Here is a 23,244-nt window from a genome sequence, read left to right as displayed (position 1 = left end):
ATGTGTTTTGTCCAATTGTTCCTTTGTTATTATGGCAAAGGTGATGAAGCTGTTGTGTACCCTGTTTCCCTGAAAATAAGCCATCTCCCGAAAATATTACAACACAGCAGCAGCCATGAGGTGACTACGCTCGCCACCTCCTGCACCTCAAAAATAATAAGACCTTCCCGAAAATAAGGCCAAGTGCTTATTGGGGGTGGGGTGGGGTCAAAAGAAAATAAGACCTTGTCTTATTTTCGGGTAACACATGGTACATACCAGATCCATAATTTTGGTTTTATGGGAGGGCCATAGTTTATACATATTGCATTAGAGTCTCTGTTATGAGTCCCATGGATCTTCTTCTGGTTTGTTGGTATATTTGTCCATCAAACTGAAAGGTAGTAGCAGAGATTGGTGTGGTCCATGATTCTGGACATTTTGGTCTAGTGTATTTGGCTAGATCAGGTGAGTGGTATAGTACCGCTGCCATGGATTCTTTCGCTTTTTATAAAAAGTGCAGGGACTTTGAAAGAAACCACAATTTCATTTTTGATTTCTAGTCCCCTGTTGGACAGTGATCCCTAAACTTTGCGGCTTGGCGGCCCGGGGGCGGGGGAGAAGGGAACTGGGCCATGCAAGCGATTAGCTAGCGCACACCCACATGCGCAATTCAACTTGTGCGAGTGCAGGACCGGCACGCACGTACATACACGTGCAGTTCAATTTGTGCAAGTTGAGCTGCATGTGCATATGTGCTGGCCTGCCACTTGTGCAAATCAAGCTGTGTGCATGGGCTGCGACCCGGGGATTGGGGACCCCTGCTCTATGCAACATTTAAGCTTTTTAAATAAATTATTTGGCTATATTGAATGCTGGGAGCCCTGCTAATGATACAATAGAACAAAGAGGTATGTTGTCATTCATGGAAGTGTAGGAGGATGGATCCACAGCTTTTCATCTGCCATTGTTCTTCTTTTGTGATTTGATCTTTCTTAGTTAAGGATTAAGGATGCTCTTGAACAGGTTATCTAGTTTCTGTATTGGGTTGGTATTTTCTAGGATGTAGACTTATTTGTCCTCCAGTAATTCTTTGGCTTTTTGTATGTATTGTGTTCTGTCCATGATAATTGTGATTTGACCCTTATCTGCTGGTAGGATAGTGAAGCAGCATTTTCAAGAAATGCTAGCAAATATGTGCTAAAACTATATGTCAAAAATATGAGAATTATTTTAAAGAAATGCTAAAAAATACACGTCATCTATTATTTATAAGGGTTTTCTTTGGTCATTTTTAGTATAATGTCCGTGGGTAAGCATGAAGAGCCAGAGATTTTGGTACTGCCAACCTCTCCCGAATTACCTAAGACCCACAGTCCACTTCCTGCAGAACCTAGAGCTCCATCACCTTCTGTGGAAACATCTAGTTCTGACCCTTCGGAAGAAAGCAGTCCAACCACCACAGAAACTGAGGCTCCGGACAGGCCCATTTCTGAAGGAGAAATTCTGTACAGCTATGGTCAACTGCTAGCTGCAAAAGGTGATGTTTTTTTTGACCTTCTATCATTCCTGTAGCGTTTTATTTTTTTAAGAACTCCAGATCCAAGGGAATCAAGTCCAGACTTACGTCCTATAGTAACACAATTCCAATGGTAGGTTTGTAAGAGATTTAGAATGTTTTTCCTGGTTTTATTTTTCTGGAGAACACAATGAGAGGTTTTACATATTTAAGAAGACTGTTTTGATATAATTCTTGATGTGTTACTCCAGATAGCAAGGGTTGAGAATATTGTGTAACACAATAAAAATACCACAGCTCTGGAAAATGCTTTTGCAACATGAGGCATTCTCTCTTCCATCCCACAGTTTTGGGGTTTGGAATGAAGTAATTGCTTTTGTCTCCCTCATGGGTATTTTGTAACAAGATTGGACATGATACTCTGGCGCAATCACATTTATGAGTCCTACCAATCTGGAAGGAAAAGGAAGAAACCCTTTCAGATTAAAGGGGAAGAGAGAAGATGCCAAACCAGTGGAAGAGTGATTGCTGTAGACTTTGGCAAAAATAAAATTTGAGCCTAATCTAAAGAGAGGATTTTCCTACCCATTTCGAAAATCTGTTTTGCAGATATATTTGCAGACTAAAATCCAGCTGCAATCTAAGTGTCCATTTCATAATTGTGCGTTTCTCATCTTTATAGCTTTGGCAGAAGGTGGACTGTCTTTTCCAAACCTCAGCGATAGTTTGGCCAGCACCCTTCACGATGCCCATGAGATGGTAATAAAATCATTTAAAAACTAAAAACTGAAACAAATATGATGCTGTAGCTTAATGGAGTATACATTTAAACTGTTTCAAGAAATGTCAATTTTGGGTAAACAGTAAGCATAGAATAGGAGATTGGCTTATAAAATAGAAACATGATGATACTTTCATCCTAGCTGGCCAAAATGGTAACTAATTTGCTTTCATACAGAGTAAATGTCCATTTTTAAATCCAAGCTGATGGGCTAGGAGCAAAATCTCGGGGAAGCCCAAATCAATGATATGCTTCTTAAGTTGAAAGCAGTACTTCATTTACAACAGTAAAGAGGTGCTGAACCAGTAAGTTACAGACTCTGTATCCAACATTTCAACTTTTCTCTATTTTTGTCATTTCTTCCCCCAGTTCTTTCGAAAATGTAGGATAGAAATTGACCTTGCTGTGCACTTCGTTTGAATAGTAATTCCAATATTGTCTAGGAAGCTGTGATCTTTAGAAAACTGGCCCAACATTAGAATAAGGTTGATGCAATAGAGGTAATCTTTGGTTAACAACCACTTGTTCTGTGACCATTCAGACTCTTGATGGCATTGAACAAGTAGTGGTTAATAACTAGTCTTCAAAATACCAGCTCTCCCAGCAATCTGCGATCATGCAATTGTAATCAGGGCATTTAGCAACCAGCTTGCCATTACAATAGTTGCAGCATCCCACAGTCACATAATGTCAATTTGTGATCCTCCTCCCAGCTTCCCACAAGCAACATCAATAGGGAAACTTGGGTAAGTCTCCCCCATCTGTGCACCTTCCTAAGGTTTGCTGCGCTTGCACTACACCTCCCTGCCTCTTATATACCCTCTCCCATCTGGCAACAGCCACCCAAATCCCACTGAGCTTCTGCTGTGCCTCTTCCCATACCTTCCCTGCCACTCATGGTCACTTGTGTACCCTCTCTCACCTGGCAGCAGCTACTTACCTGCCACCCAGCCTACTTGTTAGCCATTTGGGACTTGAAACTTCCTGCTGGTTTCCCCATTGACTTTAGTTATGGGAAGCCCACAGGAAGTTGCAAGGAGGTGTTTACTTAACAGTCCTCAGTCCTTGCCTAACGACAGCAATGGGAACTGCAGGGATTATTATTGCTAAGTGGTACAGTCTCGTGGCATTGCACATTATGACCGCATTGCTTAGTGATGGAAATTCTAGTCCCAATTGTTTGTCATAAGGAATACCTATATACTTTTTGGGCACCATCCAGGTTAGTCCATATAGTTTGTAGTCATTTCTAGGTATAGGACAAATGAGTAAATTTATCTCAGTGATAGGACCAGTAATGTGTATGCATAACAAAATCCAGATTTAATTAGTAGGATTTTTCCCTACTCAAAGGATGGGAAAGATTGAGTAATGGTCCCCAATCAGATATTTCTAATTAATTGAAATTACAACTCTTAGCTGTTGATTTTGCAAACTGAGAATTCTGGGAATTGCAATGCCAATATATCTGGCTGGTAGAAGATTGGGAATGGTTTTTCAAGAATGGCATGTTTATTAGTTATTTATTTTATTCAACATGGACACAGCCCAACTACAATGTATACATATACATTTATGTACATACAGTATGTGTATATTGATACTATAATAAGGCTTCAGTGCTTTTTCTGATAAGTGTTTTAATGCTCTTATTATTTTTAAGATGCTATTTCATTTTGAGAACCCAGAATGTCAGGAATGCAGTTTATTATTTATGAATAGCTAGGGGGAAAAATAATTATTGTGTTTTTTAGGATTATGATCCTCCCAGTGAGGGACAAGTGATACAGAGACCCCACCGAGGACCCCATCGAGATCAAGTCCTTTCTCTCTTTTCAAAACTGAATCAAGCTCCACTTACTTTGCCTGAAGAGAGTTGCCACTCAGAGGTACCATTTATTTCTAAATCTGTTGTAATAGAAATGGGCAAGTTTTTTTTTTTGAAGGTGACATTTGAAGGCGACATATGGAGACTCATTGGTAGTGGAGCTGAAGTCACATAAAGCAAATGTGAAGTTTTGTTAACATTTTTGCTCTTTGGTAGCTAATATTTGTGTTCTTAAAAATCATTGAATGTGGGATCATAGCGATGGCTGATGACTAGAAGATGCCTCTTTGAATACTGAACAAACCCATATTTTTTTTCATTTCCAATCACCAATGTTGTCTCCCTCTATTTCATTATTTTTTCTATAAATATTGTAATGTTTTTACTGACAGCAGTTGTTTCCCTGTTTGGAACACAAGTTATTTCATGACCCAACTGTGGTAATGAATCAAACTACTACTACTAATAGTAGTAATTATTGGTGATAATGAGTCAAATTATTATTATTAAAAAGAGCTTCTGTGCATGCTTGTGAGTAGCTGGAGAAGTCTCTATCTTTTTGTAAACAATAGCAACTTTGCCATACAGTGTTGTATAAGCCCCTGCTTACAGAAAAGTCTCTTGTGTCTCTTAAGACAGATTCCTTTTTATAAAAAGAAAAGAAAGGAGATAAAGGTAAATTGATGCTTCTCTCCTCCCTCCAATTCAAAGCTCTTTTTAATAAATAAAGGAAAGCTGACCCCCTCCTCCCCTCTGCATTTGAATTTTCCTCCCCCTTCCTTTCCTTGATTCCACTTAAGTGTTACCTCTGCCCACTTTCACAAATGGGAGCCGCTTCAAAATGGAGTAGATATGCAACTCTCTGTCTCTTTCTCTTTAGGATTCTGACAACAGTGCTGGGGAACTTAGTGAGGGTCAAAGACCAAGGCTAACAAAAGCTGCTGAAAGTATCCTGATGGGACACTCTGTTTACATGGACCAGACTACCAGCCGCGTTTCTAAAGAATTAACTCAACAGATGCCATCATCAGGACAATGTGACAATGTTGCAGGTATTAGTTTATTTGAATTATTATGAAGTATTCAAACAGATCATAGTATAACTTGAAAAAGTTTCCGATTACCAATTTGCAACATAAAACCATGGGTTTAAAACATCTGGAACAGTGGTGCGTTGCAGGCGGTACGGGTGTACCGGTGTTTGCCTGGAGCACTGGGTACCGTTCTGGTACGGTGCTCCGGAGAGCCCACCTGCCTGCCCGAGCTCCTTACCTGTATTTGAGCTCTTCAGTGCTTCCGCGCACGGAACGCACGGCTCCTGTGCGACGTTCCGCCGAGCAGCTGAAGTGTCATGGAGGTTCTTAGAGGCGTCCCAAGAGGTAAGGATGCATGCACGCATTGCACTCGCACTGCATGCGTTCATGTGGTGGACACCAGACCCTGTTGCACGGTACCAGTTGCAATGGGATCCGGAACCTACCACTGATCTGGAAGGGTCACTTCTTAATTCTACATGTTGGGAGATAAGTAAAAACTAATTCCATAAGGTGTGCTAACTAATATCTAAGTTATGTAGGGATTATATAGATTAAAGAATTTTAAAAAGTCTGACTAAATTTAGCTAAGATTTGCTGGCTTTTAGAAAGCAAAACAGAAAGTGCATCTTCAGACTGGCACACATTACTCATTGGAAATTGGAGCAACTATCGCAGTATATTTCTTACGATATGGTTTAAATCCTGAATTTCTGTTGCCAATCAAGCAAGAGCTTAGGCAAAAGACATAGCGCAGTGGGGAGAACCCTTAGAAAGCATCAGGTCCCATCCTTGGCTGTAAGGTAATAAGGTGAGTAAAACCTTTGACTTGACCTTAGAGCTGTAGCATCATGAAAGGCCCAATTCTGTAATAGGCACTTTCCAATATTGACATTACATGTTTACATTTTAATATTTTCAGAAGCAAACACTTGAACTAAAAGTATTTTCTTGCTTCAAGAGTTCTTGATTTAAAACAGCCAAAGAGAATACAGTTAAAATAACACACTTAGCCCAGAATACGTGTGTGTGTGTGTGTGTGTGTGTAAAACCCTTGAATAGTAGCAAGTTTTTATGATAATTCTGTGAAAAAAAGAATACTGTAGAGCATGGTTATATATCATTCCACCAACAATTTAGGTTAAGTGTCCATATTTTATTTCAAGTTTATTGCTTGCATTATAATTCAGAATTATTAACAGTTAAATAGCATATGAAGCCATCTGGTTATAAAGATTACATATTTTCAGAATTTGACTTTGCACAAATTAAAAACATTAAATGAGCTTTTTAAAATAAACATTGAGCTTAGATACTTGGAAATAAAAAGCATGTTAACTGATTCCTGGTATTAAAGGTAAAGGGCCCCTCGCACATATGTGCTAGTCATTTCCGACTCTAGGGAGCGGTGTTCATCTCCATTCCAAAGCCAAAGAGCCAGTGCTGTCCGAAGACAACTCCGTAGTCAGTGGCCAGCATGACTAAATGCCGAAAGTGCATGGAACCTTCCCACCAAAGGTGGTTCCTACTTTTCTACTTGCATTTTTACATGCTTTCGAACTACTAGGTTGGCAGAAGCTAGGACAAGTAACGGGAGCTCACTCCATTACACAGCACTGGGGATTCGAATCGCTGAATTGCCGATCCTTCTGATCGACCAGCTCAGCATCTTATCTACTGAACCACCACATACCCTGGTATTAAGTAATGGTAATTCTGACATTTTGTAAAGATCAATATTTTCTGTGGTTAATATTTTAATATAAAAACTCAGCTTAGTGTGAATTCCAGGTAGTCCTTATTTATCGATTACCTCATTTAGCGACTGTAAGCAGTTTTGGCATTGATGAAAAAGTAATTTTAGACCAATTCTCAGATTTATGACCTTCACAGGTCTATAAAGCAAAGGAAAGCTGAGATAAGATCATGAGCAAAGATGTGGTTTCACTTAGTGACAACTTCACTGAATGACAAAGTTTCTGGTCCACTTGTAGCTAAATGAGGGCTACCTGTTTAATATATTTGAAACAATGGCAACAGCACTTCTGGCAGGTTTTGAGCAGTTGTTAGGTGAGGACTGCGTAGTTATTAAGTGAGGACTTTAAGCTTATCCTGTCCTGTGAATACTGCATGTAAAAATGGTTTGTGTCTGTTGATGGCTGAGATGGGCAGACTCAACCATATTTTCAACAGGGAAAGTGAGCATTCCTAGACCAAACTAAAATCCAAAATGCTAGTGAGAGAGGAATAAGACCAGATAAACAGGAATTAACACTAGACAAAAAAAGCAGAAAATAATACTTTAATCATGGAACTACCACGGGGAAAACTACACCCCCACCAAGATTGGCAGCGCAAGCTACTGTATGTAAACAGGGAGCAAACCCCACTCACCACAAACCTAGGCTTTCCGCTCTTGTTGCCAAAGCTGGCCCAACTGAAGGTGAAAATTCCCTCCAGCCTTCCCTCCTTCTTCAAAGGCTTCCTCACCACGTTTTACAGTGCTGCCGCCTGACCCCCATGACAGGTGGTCTAGGCAAGAGTCAGAGGTGGTGTTCAGCTGGCTCTCTCCAGTTCAGGCGAACCGATAGTGGCAGCTGCGGGAAGCTTTGCCCACCTGCCCAACATAATGCGCGAACAATGCGCATGCACAGACAACAGTGCACATGTGCAGATGAGATGCGTGCGCTCACATTTGCGAACCGGTAGGGAAGGTGAGTGAATCCCAGCTCTGTCAAGAGTCATTGTTTTACACACACACACACACACACACACACACACACACACACACACACAACACACACACACAGACACACACCCAGACACATACCCCCCAACCATTCCGAGCTTGAGGATTTTATTCATATCTGAGCTGGCAAGCTGCCAAACATGCCCGGACTTGGGGAGAAGGACCTCTCCTTTTGCATGGTGCGCTGGATCCCAGGGTGACTCGCTCATAACAGCAAAAGGCAGGCTAAGCAGGAGTCATTGCTCTGGGCTGGGTGCTTCAGGAGGAAGAACCTTCATGGCCAAGAAACATTATTTCCGTCAATAACATAAATAAATAGGTAGGACCAAGATGAGGCTATAGTAAAAGTGATTGGGGTCATGTGGAAACTCAGTGAATGACAATGGGATTCCTTGATATGTATTTCTTTAGGAAATTTTTGTGTTGAATACATGTTTTAAATATATATTTATTCATGGCTGTAGATGGTCATAGAAATGAATGTAATTCTGACAGCATAATTTATGATGATAGATCGAGAGAATTAATGAAGACTGTAAGGATGATGAGATGTTTTAAAAATGGGACATACCTGTATTTTTTTAGCATCAGGAGTTGGCCTGGTGAAATATGGTTTGGAAATAAAGAAAACAGTGAAAGAAATAAGATTGAAAGTAGAACAATTGTAGGAAGAAAAAGTAATTTCCCGTATGTACTGTTGTGTCATTGCAATAATTGAGGTATAATGTATAATTTAGGCTTGAAATTGCCCCCATTTTGTGTGATGCAACTCTTTATGAAAACTTTCATTATGCCTTCTGCCAATAAAGTATTTTTAAAAGGTGATATTAAGAGATTTATGACTAAACTTTGTTTATGCCAACATGGACTAGTTTAGGAGTTTCAGTTTCAAAACATTTTCTGTCTGTTGGCAAAATTCCCACCAGTTATTTTGAAAAATCATGAGCATGCATGTAAAGAAATACAGTGAGCTACTTGGTTAACATACAGGGCATATTCAAAATACAGTGAGTAAATAAAAGTTTTGCTCCTCTTGTCTGAGAGTAACCTACAAAGAATGTAGATAGCAGTGTTTCAGCCATGGGATCTCACAAACAGTACTGAGCTATCAACCCATCTTTATAGGTGTGCACTGGAAATGGTAACATTTTAAATGGAAACCGTGTTTTTAATATGTTTTTAATCTCTCAGGAGATAGTCCTGGTGTTCCTGATGTTACTCACGGGCCAATGAGCATAGCTGAACTTGCTCATGACTCTCTAGGGGCATATGGAAACACCAAGCTGACACCTCAGTTGGATGACTCATTGCAGGTAATACGATGGAATAGCCCTTGCTATAAATAAATAAATAAATAAATAGGTATAAAACGGTATTTGACTGTTTTAGTATTCTTTTAAATATAGAGTACTCAAATGCATGTAATTGTGCTAATGACCCAAAGCCAAGGAGAGGTGTTCCGGATTTTGCAAAAGCTTTTCTGTATATTACAAAGCACCCTCTCTTCCGAAGCATTTAACAAGATTTCATTAGAGGTAGAATCACATGATTTTTTTTTTTGTGTGTGTATTATCCTACTATTTTGCTTCTGAAGTGGTTTTTGACATGTTATTCTTTTGTCCTCAGCGAAAAAGAAAAGTGTTTCTCTAACCTGAATTCACATAGACTGAAGTTGAATTCAGATGTTACAAAAAGTTTTTTTTTTTAAGTCTCACCTACCATGGAGATAGCTATCTAGTTTCTTTCTTTGCACGGAATATTTGCATACCATTTCTCACTACTCATTAAAAATATAAAGGCACATAATTCGTATCAGTAAGATGCAATTCAAGTGCTGGTTGTTACTTATAAGGCCTTTCAGGGCATGGAATTGGATTATTTGTGGGATTGCTTCTCTAAATTATGAACAGGACAGGCATGTTTTAGATCCCATTTAGTGAGACCCAGAAAATGGGTGTTTGGAACCCTATTACCCCTGCAATTCAACTTGCTATAATCCTACCAACTACTTGGAAAACCTTAGACCTGGCTTGGGGGTAGGAGGTTGGCGTATGCCCAAGATATCTACATGTTTTGTTGTTTGAATATTGCTTTGATAGCCATTTAGATGTATATATGTTTATGTGTATAGTTATGGATCTAGGGTTGCACATATTATTGCCTGTATTTGTTTTTTAAGGCTTTTATGTGCTTCAGCCATTCAGAGTCACTGTGGCGAGTTGGATGATAAAATAAATACAGAACCAAACCATATTGTATGTACATGAGTTGTTAATGTTTTCCTGTATATTTTTTAAACCCCCCAGTTTGCCTACATTCTTAGTATCTTCTCATCCCCCATGCAATCAGATCTAGCCCTGTTTGGCTTTTCAACCCAATTTAGTGAAAAGCTGCCACTGGAATTAATACAGTAAAAAAAGATCTCAAAGGCTTAGCATAAACAAGGATTTTGCCACTTTTGAAAGATATCAGGAGCATCTCTTCAAAGAAAACACCCCAGTTTATGACAGCACTTATTGAGAAATGTCTGGTTTTGGTAGTTGGTGTGGGTAGATCCACAAAATGTGATTTCTCGCATCCTCCATTACTCATTTCAAAGTAAAAAGAATATCTCTGTGTTCAGGGCAAATGTTATAGATCTACAGTCTAGTGTTCTGTTTGTTCTGGTTGGCATGAATGGCCATTAGGGATTAGGTCTCATTTGATCAGTTCTGCTTTAATTTCTGCTGGAAAGAAAGCTTGGACGGGGATAAATGCGGAACAATGTTTTTTTTAAAAAAAATCTGTTCTTGAAGTTTTGTTTAATCTTACTTGATCCAGTTAGATATAATATTAACATGTGTTTCATAATTGATATGTAGACAACACCCCAAGACGCTTTCCAGGAAATACCAGTGAATTCCAGAATCATCTGTGTAAAACCAAAATCCGAACATACACAGCAGAAAGGTAAATTATCCTGTTACCGTGTTTGAAACCTGTTGTCCTGATCCGTATTGAATTGACAGATTTGGGAGATGTGTGTTGTATAAAATCAAGGCCTGCGTATATTTCTGTCACTCTTTTTAACCCACTGCCTAAACACCACAGGTAAGGAATGGACACTTGGGTGAAGTGAAGATCTAATAAGACACATGAGAATAGGCCAAAGAGTTCCCAGTTCTCTCCACTCTGAACAGGGCTTCCAAGTAACCCAAATCAAAAAGGGAAAGGTCTTAGACATTAAAAAATGAAATCAGCTGGGTGACCTTGGGCCAGTTACACTTTCTCAGACCTAGGAAGAAGGCAAAGGCAAGCCACTTCTGAAAATATTATCAAGAAAATTGCAGGAACTGGTCCAGGCACTTTCCAGGAGTCAGTACTGACTTGGAAGCACCAATAAAAAGAACAAGAAAAAAGGGAAACTGTATTTATTATATGTTGTTAAAATTCAATGCTATAGATTTTGAGAGAAATAGTGATATTGAAGGATATAAATTGCAGAACCATGCTTCAGTCTCATTTGAGATTCTGAACTTTTCAAAATTTCCCGAGGAATAATAATGCAGAGATATCTAGCAGAGTATATTTTTGCATCTTCTTATACAGTTATACTTTTAGGAAAACTGGGATTAGTGGTGGCTCCCATGAATGATCTCTTTTGTTGTAAATCCACATTTGGTGCTAGAGAGAGTATATGGAGTTTTAGCCAATCTGGTTTTGTATCTGAGTTTTGACCACAAGATGGCAGTGGCTTGTGCTTATAAAGGAGGAAGGCTAGGAAGATAACTCCTCTTCTTACAAAATGGAAAATGACACAGCCAACCAAATTATTCATGATGTTAGTAGTTGTTTAAGGGATAGCTGCTTTGCTGTAAATGCCATATAAAACAGAATTTAGTTAGATTGTTGTAACAGGGTAACTGGAGATGCTTATTATTTTAGGGTAAGCTAAAGTTTTTAAGCCCTAGATCAGTTGGAGATAGCTTCAGATTACAGCCTTTTTCTACATAATAACATGTCCTGTTGGACATAAAGGAAATTATCTTGAAATTAGTAAATGATTAAGAATGATTTTACATTCAATAAATAATCATGGTAATAATATGTTTTAGTTATCAAATATTTATGCTGTAAATCTTTATAGGCTATTCAATATAATAGTAAATATTATTATTTTAATAATAATCATTATGGACTATGAGCAGTATATACTTGTCTCCAAGTTTATAAAAAATGAAATACTTGTTTGAATCAAAGTGTTACAAATATTACAATTATATTTATACTAGTATAGTCACCAGAATGGTAATGTTAAGGAAAGCTACTAGCAAATGACTTCAGAAATGTATCTTTAAATATTATGAAGATTACTTTACATTCACTGAGAATACAGTAAATAAAGGTTGTTATTTTTACCAAACTTATAGTTTTGGGCAGGATAAGATAATCTTTAATTAAGGATCATCTTCCTTTTGGATAAATATAGTTGTGTTTCTAATTTGATTTTTTTTTCTGCATATAAAATCCTCATGTGCAAAATTGATATTCACATACACACACACACACACACACACACACACGTACAGATATGTGTATAGTATATTTCATTATATGTGTATAATTACATATATAAATACAATATAGTGAAATACATATATAATCCAAAATGCAGGGGAAGTTGATTGATAAAATTAAATTATTGAAAGGGTGCTGTTTGTTCAGTTAAGAATTATTAATTTTAATCTGGAACATGACCTGGGTACTTGAGAGACCGCCTCCTGCCAATTACCTCCCTTCGACCAATCAGATCCCACAGATTAGGCCTCCTCCGGATACCATCAGCTAGCCAATGTCGACTGTCGACCCCCCGGGGGAGGGCCTTTTCTGTGGCTGCTCCGGCCCTCTGGAACGATCTCCCCATGGAGATTCGGACCCTCACCACCCTTCAGGCTTTCCGCAAAGCCGTCAAGACCTGGCTGTTCCGGCAGGCTTGGGGCTGATGAGTTCCCAGCCCCACTCGAATTGTTGATTGTTGTGTAGTTTTTAATTTGTCTTTGTATCCTGTTTGTCTCGTTTGTTTTTGTATTGCCCCCTTCCCCATGTATTTGTTCGCCGCCCTGAGTCCCCCTCCCGGGAATAGGGCGGCATACAAGTATAATAAATACAAATACAAATACAAACACTGATTTGGACAAAATTGCTAGAAAATATTGGAAATATTGGGATGCATTTCATTGTCTTTGAGTCTCTTTTAAACTTTTTCCTGTTATCTATATTAAATACATTACAGAATTAATATGTATTTTCAGAGATTCTGTTGGTAAATTCTGGTAAGAGAACCATATAAATTGTTAGTTAAATCTGATACCAGTGACTTCTAAATTTGCAAGATAATTAGCCTTTTAACTTTTTAATGAAGCCTTGCTTTATACTTAAGGCCTGCAATCAGGTGCAAATAAATACAGTATGTTGGTTTTATCCTGTTAATCCTACAATTTGGAAAAGTTCCTTTGTCCTGCAGATTATTGCTTCAAATTGCAGCTAATAAGAGGCACATGATGGGCAGTGCCTAATGGAGGGAGGCTATTAGGAAGAGGCTCTCTGATCTGCTACCCCAGAACTTTCAAAAACGGTCCCCACTTGATATGTCCTGTTTTCTGGAAAAGCAGTATCTACTACTGTAGCACACAGGTGTCTAATTCGATCACGTCTCTCTCTCTTTCACACACACACACACATACGTACGTACAGACAGACAGACACACACACACACACACTATCAGCATTCTCAAAATTTCACAGGCCAATAAATTTAGATAAAGTCTTTTCCTATATTGACTCCTCCATGATACATAGTTACATCGTATTAAAGAGAATGTTAGGTATAGTAGTTAAGGTGCTGAAGTGAAATTAGGTGTCCAAGAATTCTAGTTCTCCCTTAGGCACAGAAGCTAAATGACTGATTTGGGCCAGTTATTCTCTCTCAGTTCAACCCATCTCACAGGATTCTTGTGGGGAAAATGGGAAGAAACATTATGTTCATCACCTTGAGTTTATGTAGCTCTGATAAATAAAAATGAAGATCAGTGGTAGGTTAAAGGAAAATATTCAGAACTCTGTACTATTACTACCTCTCACAATTTTTAAACATTTGATCTTGTGAAAATCTTGCTTCTACATGAATCTTCATCATTGAGCCAATTTTAATATTGGACCAACTTCCTATAACAAATACCATATGGATTCTATCAGACAGTAATAGCAATTATTTGCCATTTAAAATTGTTGGATCTACTGTGCATTGCTATCCTTGAAAATATTAAACATTTCATAAATTTAGCAAGCAGTGCAGCTGTCATGATGAAAAGGATGATCAAGAAACAGCTCACAAGATTTCTGCGGAGAACTGGAAAATAAGAATTGGAAGCTAATATATGTTTACAGAACTAATTTATTCTATTAATAAATTAATTGTTTAAAATACTTTGCTGCTGTTGCCTTGTCATTAATCACAAATTATTCTAATGAATTACATTTATTTTAAATTCCTACCAGATGCTTTAGCTGTAAGTAACAACACAGTCAAAATGAACAATTCATACAAAAAAAATCCAATTTATGGCATAATTTTTCTTGATTTTCTTTTGATGATTGCTTTTGAAGGACAGAATGATGTGACAATTATGCCATGCTGCTTGAAATAAAAGCTTGCAGTATAATAGGAAAAACAGGAATATTGTCAAGTAGCACAGAGCAATCAGTAGGAAGTACGTTGGGGTGGTACAAAACTGGTTGGCATCAGAACTGGGACAATTCCTATGGACTGGAAGATTGAGGCCTAGTCACTTTCAGAAGCCTAAGCAGAGTTTGCAGTGCTTCTCTGCTTCTATCAATAGCCAGACCAGTTTAGTCATGGAAAGGTATGTGTGCCAAGCCTACTGTATAGAGTTGATAACACACTATTTAAAGAGCTGTTAAAATAGTATAATTGGAGCACCTTGTGTTAATTTTATAATAGCCATGGATTATTATTTTAAACACAATTTGAAGGTTGTATTTCTTTTCATAATATTTCAGCAATTTAGTTCTTTCCTACTCTTTCATCTCTCCATAATATTTATCATTAGTTCTGATGGAAGAAAAAAATACGAATAGAGTGTCGGTATTTGATCCAAGAGGAGCTATGATGAAAAAGGATTAAAGACCATCTCCCCTAATGTTTACTTTAATGAAGGCTGAAGCCACAGCAATTATTTTTAAAAATATTTTAAATTGGTGGAATCAATTCCTGATCTCTCACATTTCATGTGTATGTATGTATGTATGTATGTATGTACATTATATTGCCAAAAGTATTTGCTCACCCATCCACATAATCAGACTCAGTTGTGAGCGAATACTTTTGGCAATATAGTGTATGTATGTATGTATATGTATGTATATGTGTGTGTGTGTGTGTGTGTGTGTATGCTGGTCTTGTTGTATTCGGGTCTTTTCCCGTGTAAGATTGAGATTGCCTTGGCAACGTTTCAGCAAGGTCTCACTTGCCATCTTCAGGCTGGGTTTTGGGCTTAAAGTGTGATTGGAGCTGCTGTCTTTCTATAAATCTTGGTGTGTGTGTGTGTGGAGTGCTGGCTTTGTTTCAGTAAATGGTTGTATCATGATTGGTAGATTGGTGCTGATTGGTGCTGGCTGTGTGTCCGTTGTTTTGTGTTGTAATGGCCTGGGTGGTGGGTGGGGCTTGTTTGTTGACTAGGGCTGGTTTCCAGATGTCTGGTATGCGGGAGGTATTGTCACGTTTATTCATGTTGTGGGAGTGTTTCTCTATTTCGATAGCTTCCATAATTATTCTCTTGTTGAAGTGTTCAGTTTTAGAGATTAATTTTGTTCCTTCAAAATTAATTTCATGTCCTGTAGCTTTAAGGTGCTGGAAAATGGAGGGAGGTTTTTCTTTTTTTCTTACTGCATTCTTGTGTTCTGCGATGCGTGCATTTATTCTCTTGTTTGTTTGTCCTATGTATGTTGCAGGGCAGATTTTGCATGGTATTTCGTAGACTCCTTGGTTTTTAGCTGGATTTTGTCTTTGGGGTTGTTGGCTATTTTTTGGTCAGTGTTAAAGGCTGTCTTGATATTATGTTTGTGGAGAAATAGAGAAACACCCCCACAACATGAATAAATGTGAGGATACCTCCCACCTACCAGACATCTGGAAACCAGCCCTAGTCAACAAATAAGCCTCACCCACCACCCAGGCCGTTACAACACGAAACAACAATAGACACACAATCAGCACCAATCTACCAATCATGATACAACCACACAACCAATCATTCCACTTAGTGAAACAAAGCCAGCACTCCACACCCACCCACCAAGATTTATAGAAAGACAGCAGTTCCAATCACATGTTAAGCCCCAAACCCAGCCTGAAGATGGCAAGTGGGACCTCGCTGTGTAAGTATGCTGGTCTTGTTGTATTCAGGTCTTTTCCCATGTAAGATTGAGATTGTTTTGGCAACGTTTTAGCGAGGTCCCACTCGCCATCTTCAGGCTGGTGTTTTTGGCTTCATGCTTGTATGAGTAAGGTGTGGTCGGAGCTGTTGTCTTTCTATAAATCTTGGTGTGTGTGTGTGGAGTGCTGGCTTTGTTGCTGTAAGTGGGTTGATTGGCTATGTAGTTGCATCCTGATTGGTAGATGGAGTTGATGTTTGTAGATTGGTCGGCTGTTTCGTATCATCCTGTGTGGCTGAGGTGCTGGCTGTGTGTCCGTTGTTCTTTTGCATTGTAACCACCTGGGTGGTGGAATAATTATGGAAGCCATCGAAATAGAGAAACTTCTCTACCTTAAATCTATTTTTCAGAGGATTTGAATGTAGAAATATATCTGTATGTGGTGAAATTCCAAAACAGATTACCCTGTTTCCCCGAAAATAAGACCTCCCTGGATAATAAGCCTCCCCTAAAATATAGCAATAGCAATAGCAGTTAGACTTATATACCGCTTCATAGGGCTTTCAGCCCTCTCTAAGCGGTTTACAGAGTCAGCATATTGCCCCCAACAACAATCCGGGTCCTCATTTTACCCACCTCGGAAGGATGGAAGGTGAGTCAACCCTGAGCCGGTGAGATTTGAACCGCCGAACTGCAGTCAGCTGAAGTGGCCTGCAGTGCTGCACTTTAACCACTGCGCCACCTTGGCTCATATTTAATTGCATGCACAGCAGGTCCCTGCCATTTCCTGGGGTGAAGGGGGGAACATGCTCCACATGCCCCACATGCACCTGCCATCCATGCAGAACGGCTTTGCGGAAGCCGCCCCCACAAATCCTAGCTACCACTCCCCTTCTCTTAGTGGCAGCCCAAAAAGAGCGACAAGTCCAGAGACGCTAGGGCTAGCAACAGTGTGCCAGAAACAGAGGCAGAACTTCTGGCCCTCTCTGGATCAGCTGATCCACAGGCCCAGGTTAAGGGGCCTCCTGCATTTCAAAAATAATAAGACCTCTCCGAAAATAAATATATAAGGAAGACTTAATGGGTTGAAAGTAAAGATAGAGAAGTTGTTGGATGGAGTTGATGAGGTCATGAAAACAGAGACCTAGAAAGCTTAAAAAAGAAAAGGCAGTATAAGAAGTATTGTGTCGATGTGTTAGAAACAAGTTTGCTATGATGGAATAGCCTTATATATGTTGTTAATGTAAAGTAGCTTTCACAATGCCTCTTTTTTGTTTTATCTCAGGCTTTAAGTTGACCTACAGGTGAAACTCGAAAAATTAGAATATCGTGCAAAAGTTCATTTACTTCAGTAATGCAACTTAAAAGGTGAAACTAATATATCAGATAAGACTCATTACATGCAAAGCAAGATAGTTCAAGCTGTGATTTGTCATAATTGTGATGATTATGACGTACAGCTCATGAAAACTCCAAATCCACCATCTCAGAAAATTAGAATATTACATGCAATCAATAAAATAAGGATTGTACCTAGAGCAATATCGGACCTCTGAAAAGTATAAGCATGTGAATGTACTCAGTACTTGGTTTGGGCCCCTTTTGCAGCAATTACTGCCTCAATGTGGCGTGGCATGGAAGCTATCAGCCTGTGGCACTGCTGAGGTGTTATGGAAGACCAAGATGCTTCAATAGTAGCCTTCAGCTCTTCGGCATTGTTCGGTCTCATGTCTCTCATCTTTCTCTATGGGGTTCAGGTCAGGCGAGTTTGCTGGCCAATCAAGCACAGTAATCCCACAGTCATTGAACCAGGTTTTGGTGCTTTTGGTAGTTTGGGCAGCTGGAAAATGAAGTCAGCGTCCCCATAAAGCTCGTCTGCGGAAGGAAGCATGAAGTGCTCCAAAATCTCCTGGTAGATGACTGCGTTGACCCTGGTCTTAATGAAGCACAGTGGTCCAAAGTCCTGTTGCTCAGTGGTCCAAAGTCCTCTTTTCTGATGAGAGCAACTTTTGCCAAAAGCACTAAAAACTGGTTCAATGATCGTGGGATTACTGTGCTTGATTGGCCTCTCCAGTCTTCCTCCATACTCTGGGTCCTTGGTTTCCAAATGAAATGCAAACGTTCCCTATGTTGAGAAGAAATATTGTTGCAATATGTGTGTGTGTGTGTGTGCATTTGTGCGTATGTATATATGTATATACATATTTTAATATTACTAGATATATTGCTTATTACTATCCTATTACTATCACTAAGTTTTGTATCTTATGATTTATGATGAATATACATATTTTAATATTACTAGATATATTGCTTATTTACTATCCTATTACTATCGCTAAGTTTTGTATCTTATGATTTAAGATGAATATATTTTTATGATGGCTATGATCATGATTTATCATATGTGTGTGTGTGTGTGTGTGTGTGTGTGTGTGTGTATGTATGTATGTCTGTATGTATGTATGTATGTATGTATGTATGTATACTGAGAGCTTATGCACCAGAGACAAATTCCTTGTTTGTCCAATCAACCTTGGTCAATAAAGAATTCTAGTCTATACTAAGCTGGCAGAAATTGTTGCAAAAATGTGGATTTTTAGGCTAGCTGTAAAGGGTGAGATAAAGTACTCGAGTGCTGAATCAAAGTATGAGGATAAAACAGATGGTTGAAAAGGGAAAAGGAAGAAAGGTGGGTTCTGTCAGTAGAAGCAGAGAAAAGGGAAGATAATTTATAATAGGGATTCTATCTGACTAAGAAAGGCTTTTTGCCAATTTCTAGTAACTTTTCATGGGCTCAGAAGTTTACTAGGATGCAATAGGTTAACCTATTCTACAAAGCACCTGAAAGCAGAACAAGAAGCAGTGGATGGAAACTAACGAAGGAGAGAAGCAATCTTGAAATAAGGAGAAATTTCCTGACAGAGAAATTGTGAAATTGCTTGCCTTCAGAAGTTGTGGGTGCTCCATCATTAGAGGATTTTAAGAAGAGAATGGACAGCTATTTGTCTAAATGGTCTAAGGCAGGAGTGTCCAAACTTGGGAACTTTAAGATTTGTGGATTTCAACTCCCAGAATTCCCCAGCCAGCATGGGGCTGGGGAATTCTGGGAGTTGAAGTCTACAAGTCTTAAAGTTTCCAAGTTTGGACACCCCTGGTCTAAGGTCTCCTACTTGAGCAGGGGATTGGACTAGAAGACCTCCAAGGTTCCTTCCAACTCTGTTATTCTGTTAACTTGAATAGTTCTGCGAGCAATAACATACTGTGAGCAATAACATATTTTATGCTACAAATAATTGCTACCCACCACCATTAAGAGAAGCCAAACATGCAGGCCGGGCATCAAACTTGAGTGATAGAAAACAAAAGTGGATGATGACAAGATGGTAAGGCTGACCTGGTTTCATCTTTTCAAGCATTGGTCATATTGCATAAATGGGGAACAGCATAAATGGTAAATACAGGAAAACCTCTCAGATGCTAATGACTGCATTTGCCCAAGAGCTATCTCATTACTCTTGCCAAAGTTTCTCATAAATTGGGTTTGTCAGTCACAGCATGGTGCCTGTCATTCTGACACAAGCAGGAAATATAAAAGTGTCCTTAACTGCCCTCTGGTTTAACCCCCCCCCCATAACTTGAATTTGTTGTGGGGTCCATTTTATGTATACAAAATGAGGCTATACAAAGCTGCTTAGAAAAATCATTTTCTGATTGTAAACATCTGCATTAGTCTGTTTTAATAACTGAATAGTTATGGCTATAAAATAACCATCAATTCTTCAACCCTCTTGGTACAGATTCTCATGATCTTTTCGAAGCTATGTTATTCTGCATTCTGCATATATTTATGCCTTCATAAGTTAATTCCTTTTGTGGTAGTTCTAGATTGAATTCCTGAAGTATAGCTGGAAAAAGTAATCACTTTCAATGTTTTATTTTGAAATGCAAAGGTAAGAGTCTCAAAACAGTTTCAGCCAGTAAAAAAATCATTTTTTTAATCAATGAATTTAGAATCTGGTGGGAAAAGGAGGCTTAGGTGTAAGAGTCTGTAATTGGAAACTGTTTGGTTCTCAGACTTTGGCCAGAAAGGGTTTGCTATTAGGGTCATTGCTGATATTGAAAAGATTATCAGTGAGATGAGTGATGCTAGTGATAGGATTTTAGTATCGAAACAAAGATTATTCCCAACTGAGATTTGTGGATATAGTCTGTGGATCCCAAATGTATGGGACATTTATTCTGCTAATCCATCTGAATTTGGCCTTGTAGCAACTTTCCTTATTTTGGTGCCTCCAAAAGAGAACAGAATAACAGAGTTGGAAGGTATTCTATTCTTGGAGGTCTTCTACTCCAACCCCTTGTTCAGGGAGAAAGCCCCATACTATACTATTAAAAACTTCCAGTGATGGAGTATTCACAACTTCTGAAGGCAAGCCATTGCACTGATTAATTGTTCTATCAGGAAATTTCTCCTTATTTCTAGCTTGCTTCTCTCCTTGATTAGTTTTCATCCATTGTTTCTTGTCCTGCTTTAAGGTGCTTTGGAGAATAGGTTACCCCCCCCCCCCCCGCACTCCCTACAGCTATATTATGACTTCAATTTCCAGGATCCCTAACAGCAGAGTTGGCATAAGGATGGCTCACCAACAGAGCAGCACTGCTGAATGAGTTCAATATTGGTATTCAGTACTTCCCACAATTGCCACCAAAAGCCTATGAGCAGAGCATAAAGGCTATAGCTGTTTCCCTCAGCAGCATATGTTTTTTGTTTATTATGAAATCCCTTCAACAAATTTTCTAAGCAACATATAAAATACCCCATTAGCTTTCCAAAAGGCCCTGAAGTCCTGACTGTTCCCCTCAGGATTGGACTTGAGTCAGGAGGTTAATAGCATGGTTGGTCTGGCACCTGGTGGGAAGAGTTGCTGTGTTTCTACTCTTGATGTATGTATGTATGTATGTATGTATGTATGTACGTACGTACGTACGCACACGGGCACCCAAATTCACACACACAAATCAGTATTATTCGGTGGTATAACTACAGTAATAGTCATGATTGAACAGCAGATAAAATTTCACTTCAATTTATACTATAGTTTCTAATATGCTTCAAAAAATGCCTGTGACTAAAGAACCATAATATATTGCCAAGTCTCTCTGAGATGGTATTAAACAAAGAAGGAGCTATTACTGAAACAGCCTTCATAATGCAGGGGAATCTAGAAAACCACCTCTGTTGATAAGATTAGTGTCAAGGTAAGAAAATATATTAGGAATTAAATCTTCAGGTCATTCAGCCTCAAAAATTTGAACTGGCCTACACTGATGTTTAAAGGTTTGCAAACCACTTTTGAATTTTCAATATTTTTGCATAAGAAATCTGCATAATTACTGCCTAAAATATCTTTTCGCCACACAAGTCCTAAAGCAAGGTAGAAGAACTTCAGTTAAACAAATGAGCCAAGAACATTATACTTGTCAATTTATTGAGAATGATCCAAGTGTACATATTTATGTGTGTACCTCTAGGATTATCTGTTCATTTAGCAATACAGAAAGGTTTAAATTAACCAAACCAGCGTTGCCTAATTTTCTGATACCCCCACAGTTTTCAGCAACAATACTTGCAGCCATTTGCAACTCTTATTCATTCTTTGGTTTTCAACAACTTCTTACTCTGTAATCAACTGAGAATGCCAGCTTAGTTTACAGGTAAATATTTGGAGGGAAAGATGCAGTATAACAATTTGCACATTGTTTTCAGAAGCCGCCCCATGTATAATGCATAAACATTGAAGGCGTTTCCAGAAGATGAAAAACTCTAGCGATGCTTTTGTTCAGACAGGGTTATATATCAATCATATTGTAGCGAGTAAAGAGACTGACCTGGACAGAAATAGACAAGATCCATTACCAAAGCAACAGAAGGTTTATGAAAATGTCTCAAACACCTCCCTAACTCATAGGAGTATAAAAGGGAAGGGAGATAAAGCACCATCAGACACATGGCAACCAAGCTTAATACGGATAGTTTAGTCCTCTGAGGGAGTTTATTTCTGCTCTACATCATGGATCTGATGATTTATCTGAATTTTAAATGAATTTTAAATGTTATTTTATTAACACCTGATGTAATATTTACATCAATATTACACCTTATTCTACTGAAGACTGGCTTTAGGACATCAGTTATCACAATGACATTTACTGTAAAAAACAGAGCTTATTGTTATTTAAATCTCTTTTTGAAACCACTGAAAACAATACCCTGTCACCGTATTTTGTAACAACTAATTTCACTAATTATCTATGTGTGACAAAGGTTTGCTTTTTTAATCCAAATCTTGACAATGAATTGCCTTGAGTCAAGCAGAAGGTAATAACTTTCCCATTTGCTGCACAGTTCAGAACCATATCCTTCTTTACCCTTGCCGTCCACATTTAAAAAAAAAATGATTTATTTCACATAGAATTGGACAAAGTGAATTTACTTTGACATACACTCATTGCAGTGTAACTCCTAGTTCTCAACCTTAGGGCTGCAAAGATGATGTATTTATACTGCATATGTAATTCCAACTATCTTGGCTTGATGTTTGTAACACTCCATCATTGTAACACTATGTGTGCTTTGTTCTATATACAATCCAACATCAAGCAGATCTATATTAATTTGCTGAAATGTAGCACTTAACTCAGAAATCCATTTAAGATATTAAATGAAAGATGCCTATTTTGGTAGCAATCTAATTGCTAGTGTTTCGATATGCTGTATGTGCCTCTCCCATCCCATCCCCTAAAGAATGGTAGTTTTCAACTGATTGCTGTGTTTTTGGCAGGCCTTAATAAAAGTTTTTTAAAACTAGATCATGCTTTTTAAAAAAAATCAAGTTATACTAGCCTTTTCTGCTTTAT

General features: G+C 38.5%; 1 protein-coding gene across 4 annotated transcripts in view; it reads left to right on the top strand.

Annotated features, from left to right (window-relative positions):
• Window positions 1–23,244, top strand: part of KIAA0586 (KIAA0586 ortholog) — a 73,503-nt gene that overhangs the window by 41,542 nt on the left and 8,717 nt on the right. For all 4 annotated transcript variants that reach the window (XM_032236023.1, XM_032236016.1, XM_032236008.1 and 1 more), the window contains exons 27-32: window positions 1,278–1,519; window positions 2,181–2,257; window positions 4,034–4,168; window positions 4,988–5,159; window positions 9,082–9,203; window positions 10,752–10,839. In XM_032236023.1, the coding sequence (XP_032091914.1) occupies window positions 1,278–1,519; window positions 2,181–2,257; window positions 4,034–4,168; window positions 4,988–5,159; window positions 9,082–9,203; window positions 10,752–10,839 (836 nt within the window). The remainder of the gene's footprint in view (window positions 1–1,277; window positions 1,520–2,180; window positions 2,258–4,033; window positions 4,169–4,987; window positions 5,160–9,081; window positions 9,204–10,751; window positions 10,840–23,244) is intronic.

The sequence above is a fragment of the Thamnophis elegans genome, chromosome 1, assembly GCF_009769535.1.
Source record: "Thamnophis elegans isolate rThaEle1 chromosome 1, rThaEle1.pri, whole genome shotgun sequence".
Taxonomy (NCBI): Eukaryota; Metazoa; Chordata; class Lepidosauria; order Squamata; family Colubridae; genus Thamnophis; species Thamnophis elegans.
This window is presented reverse-complemented; position numbering and strand designations above follow the sequence as displayed.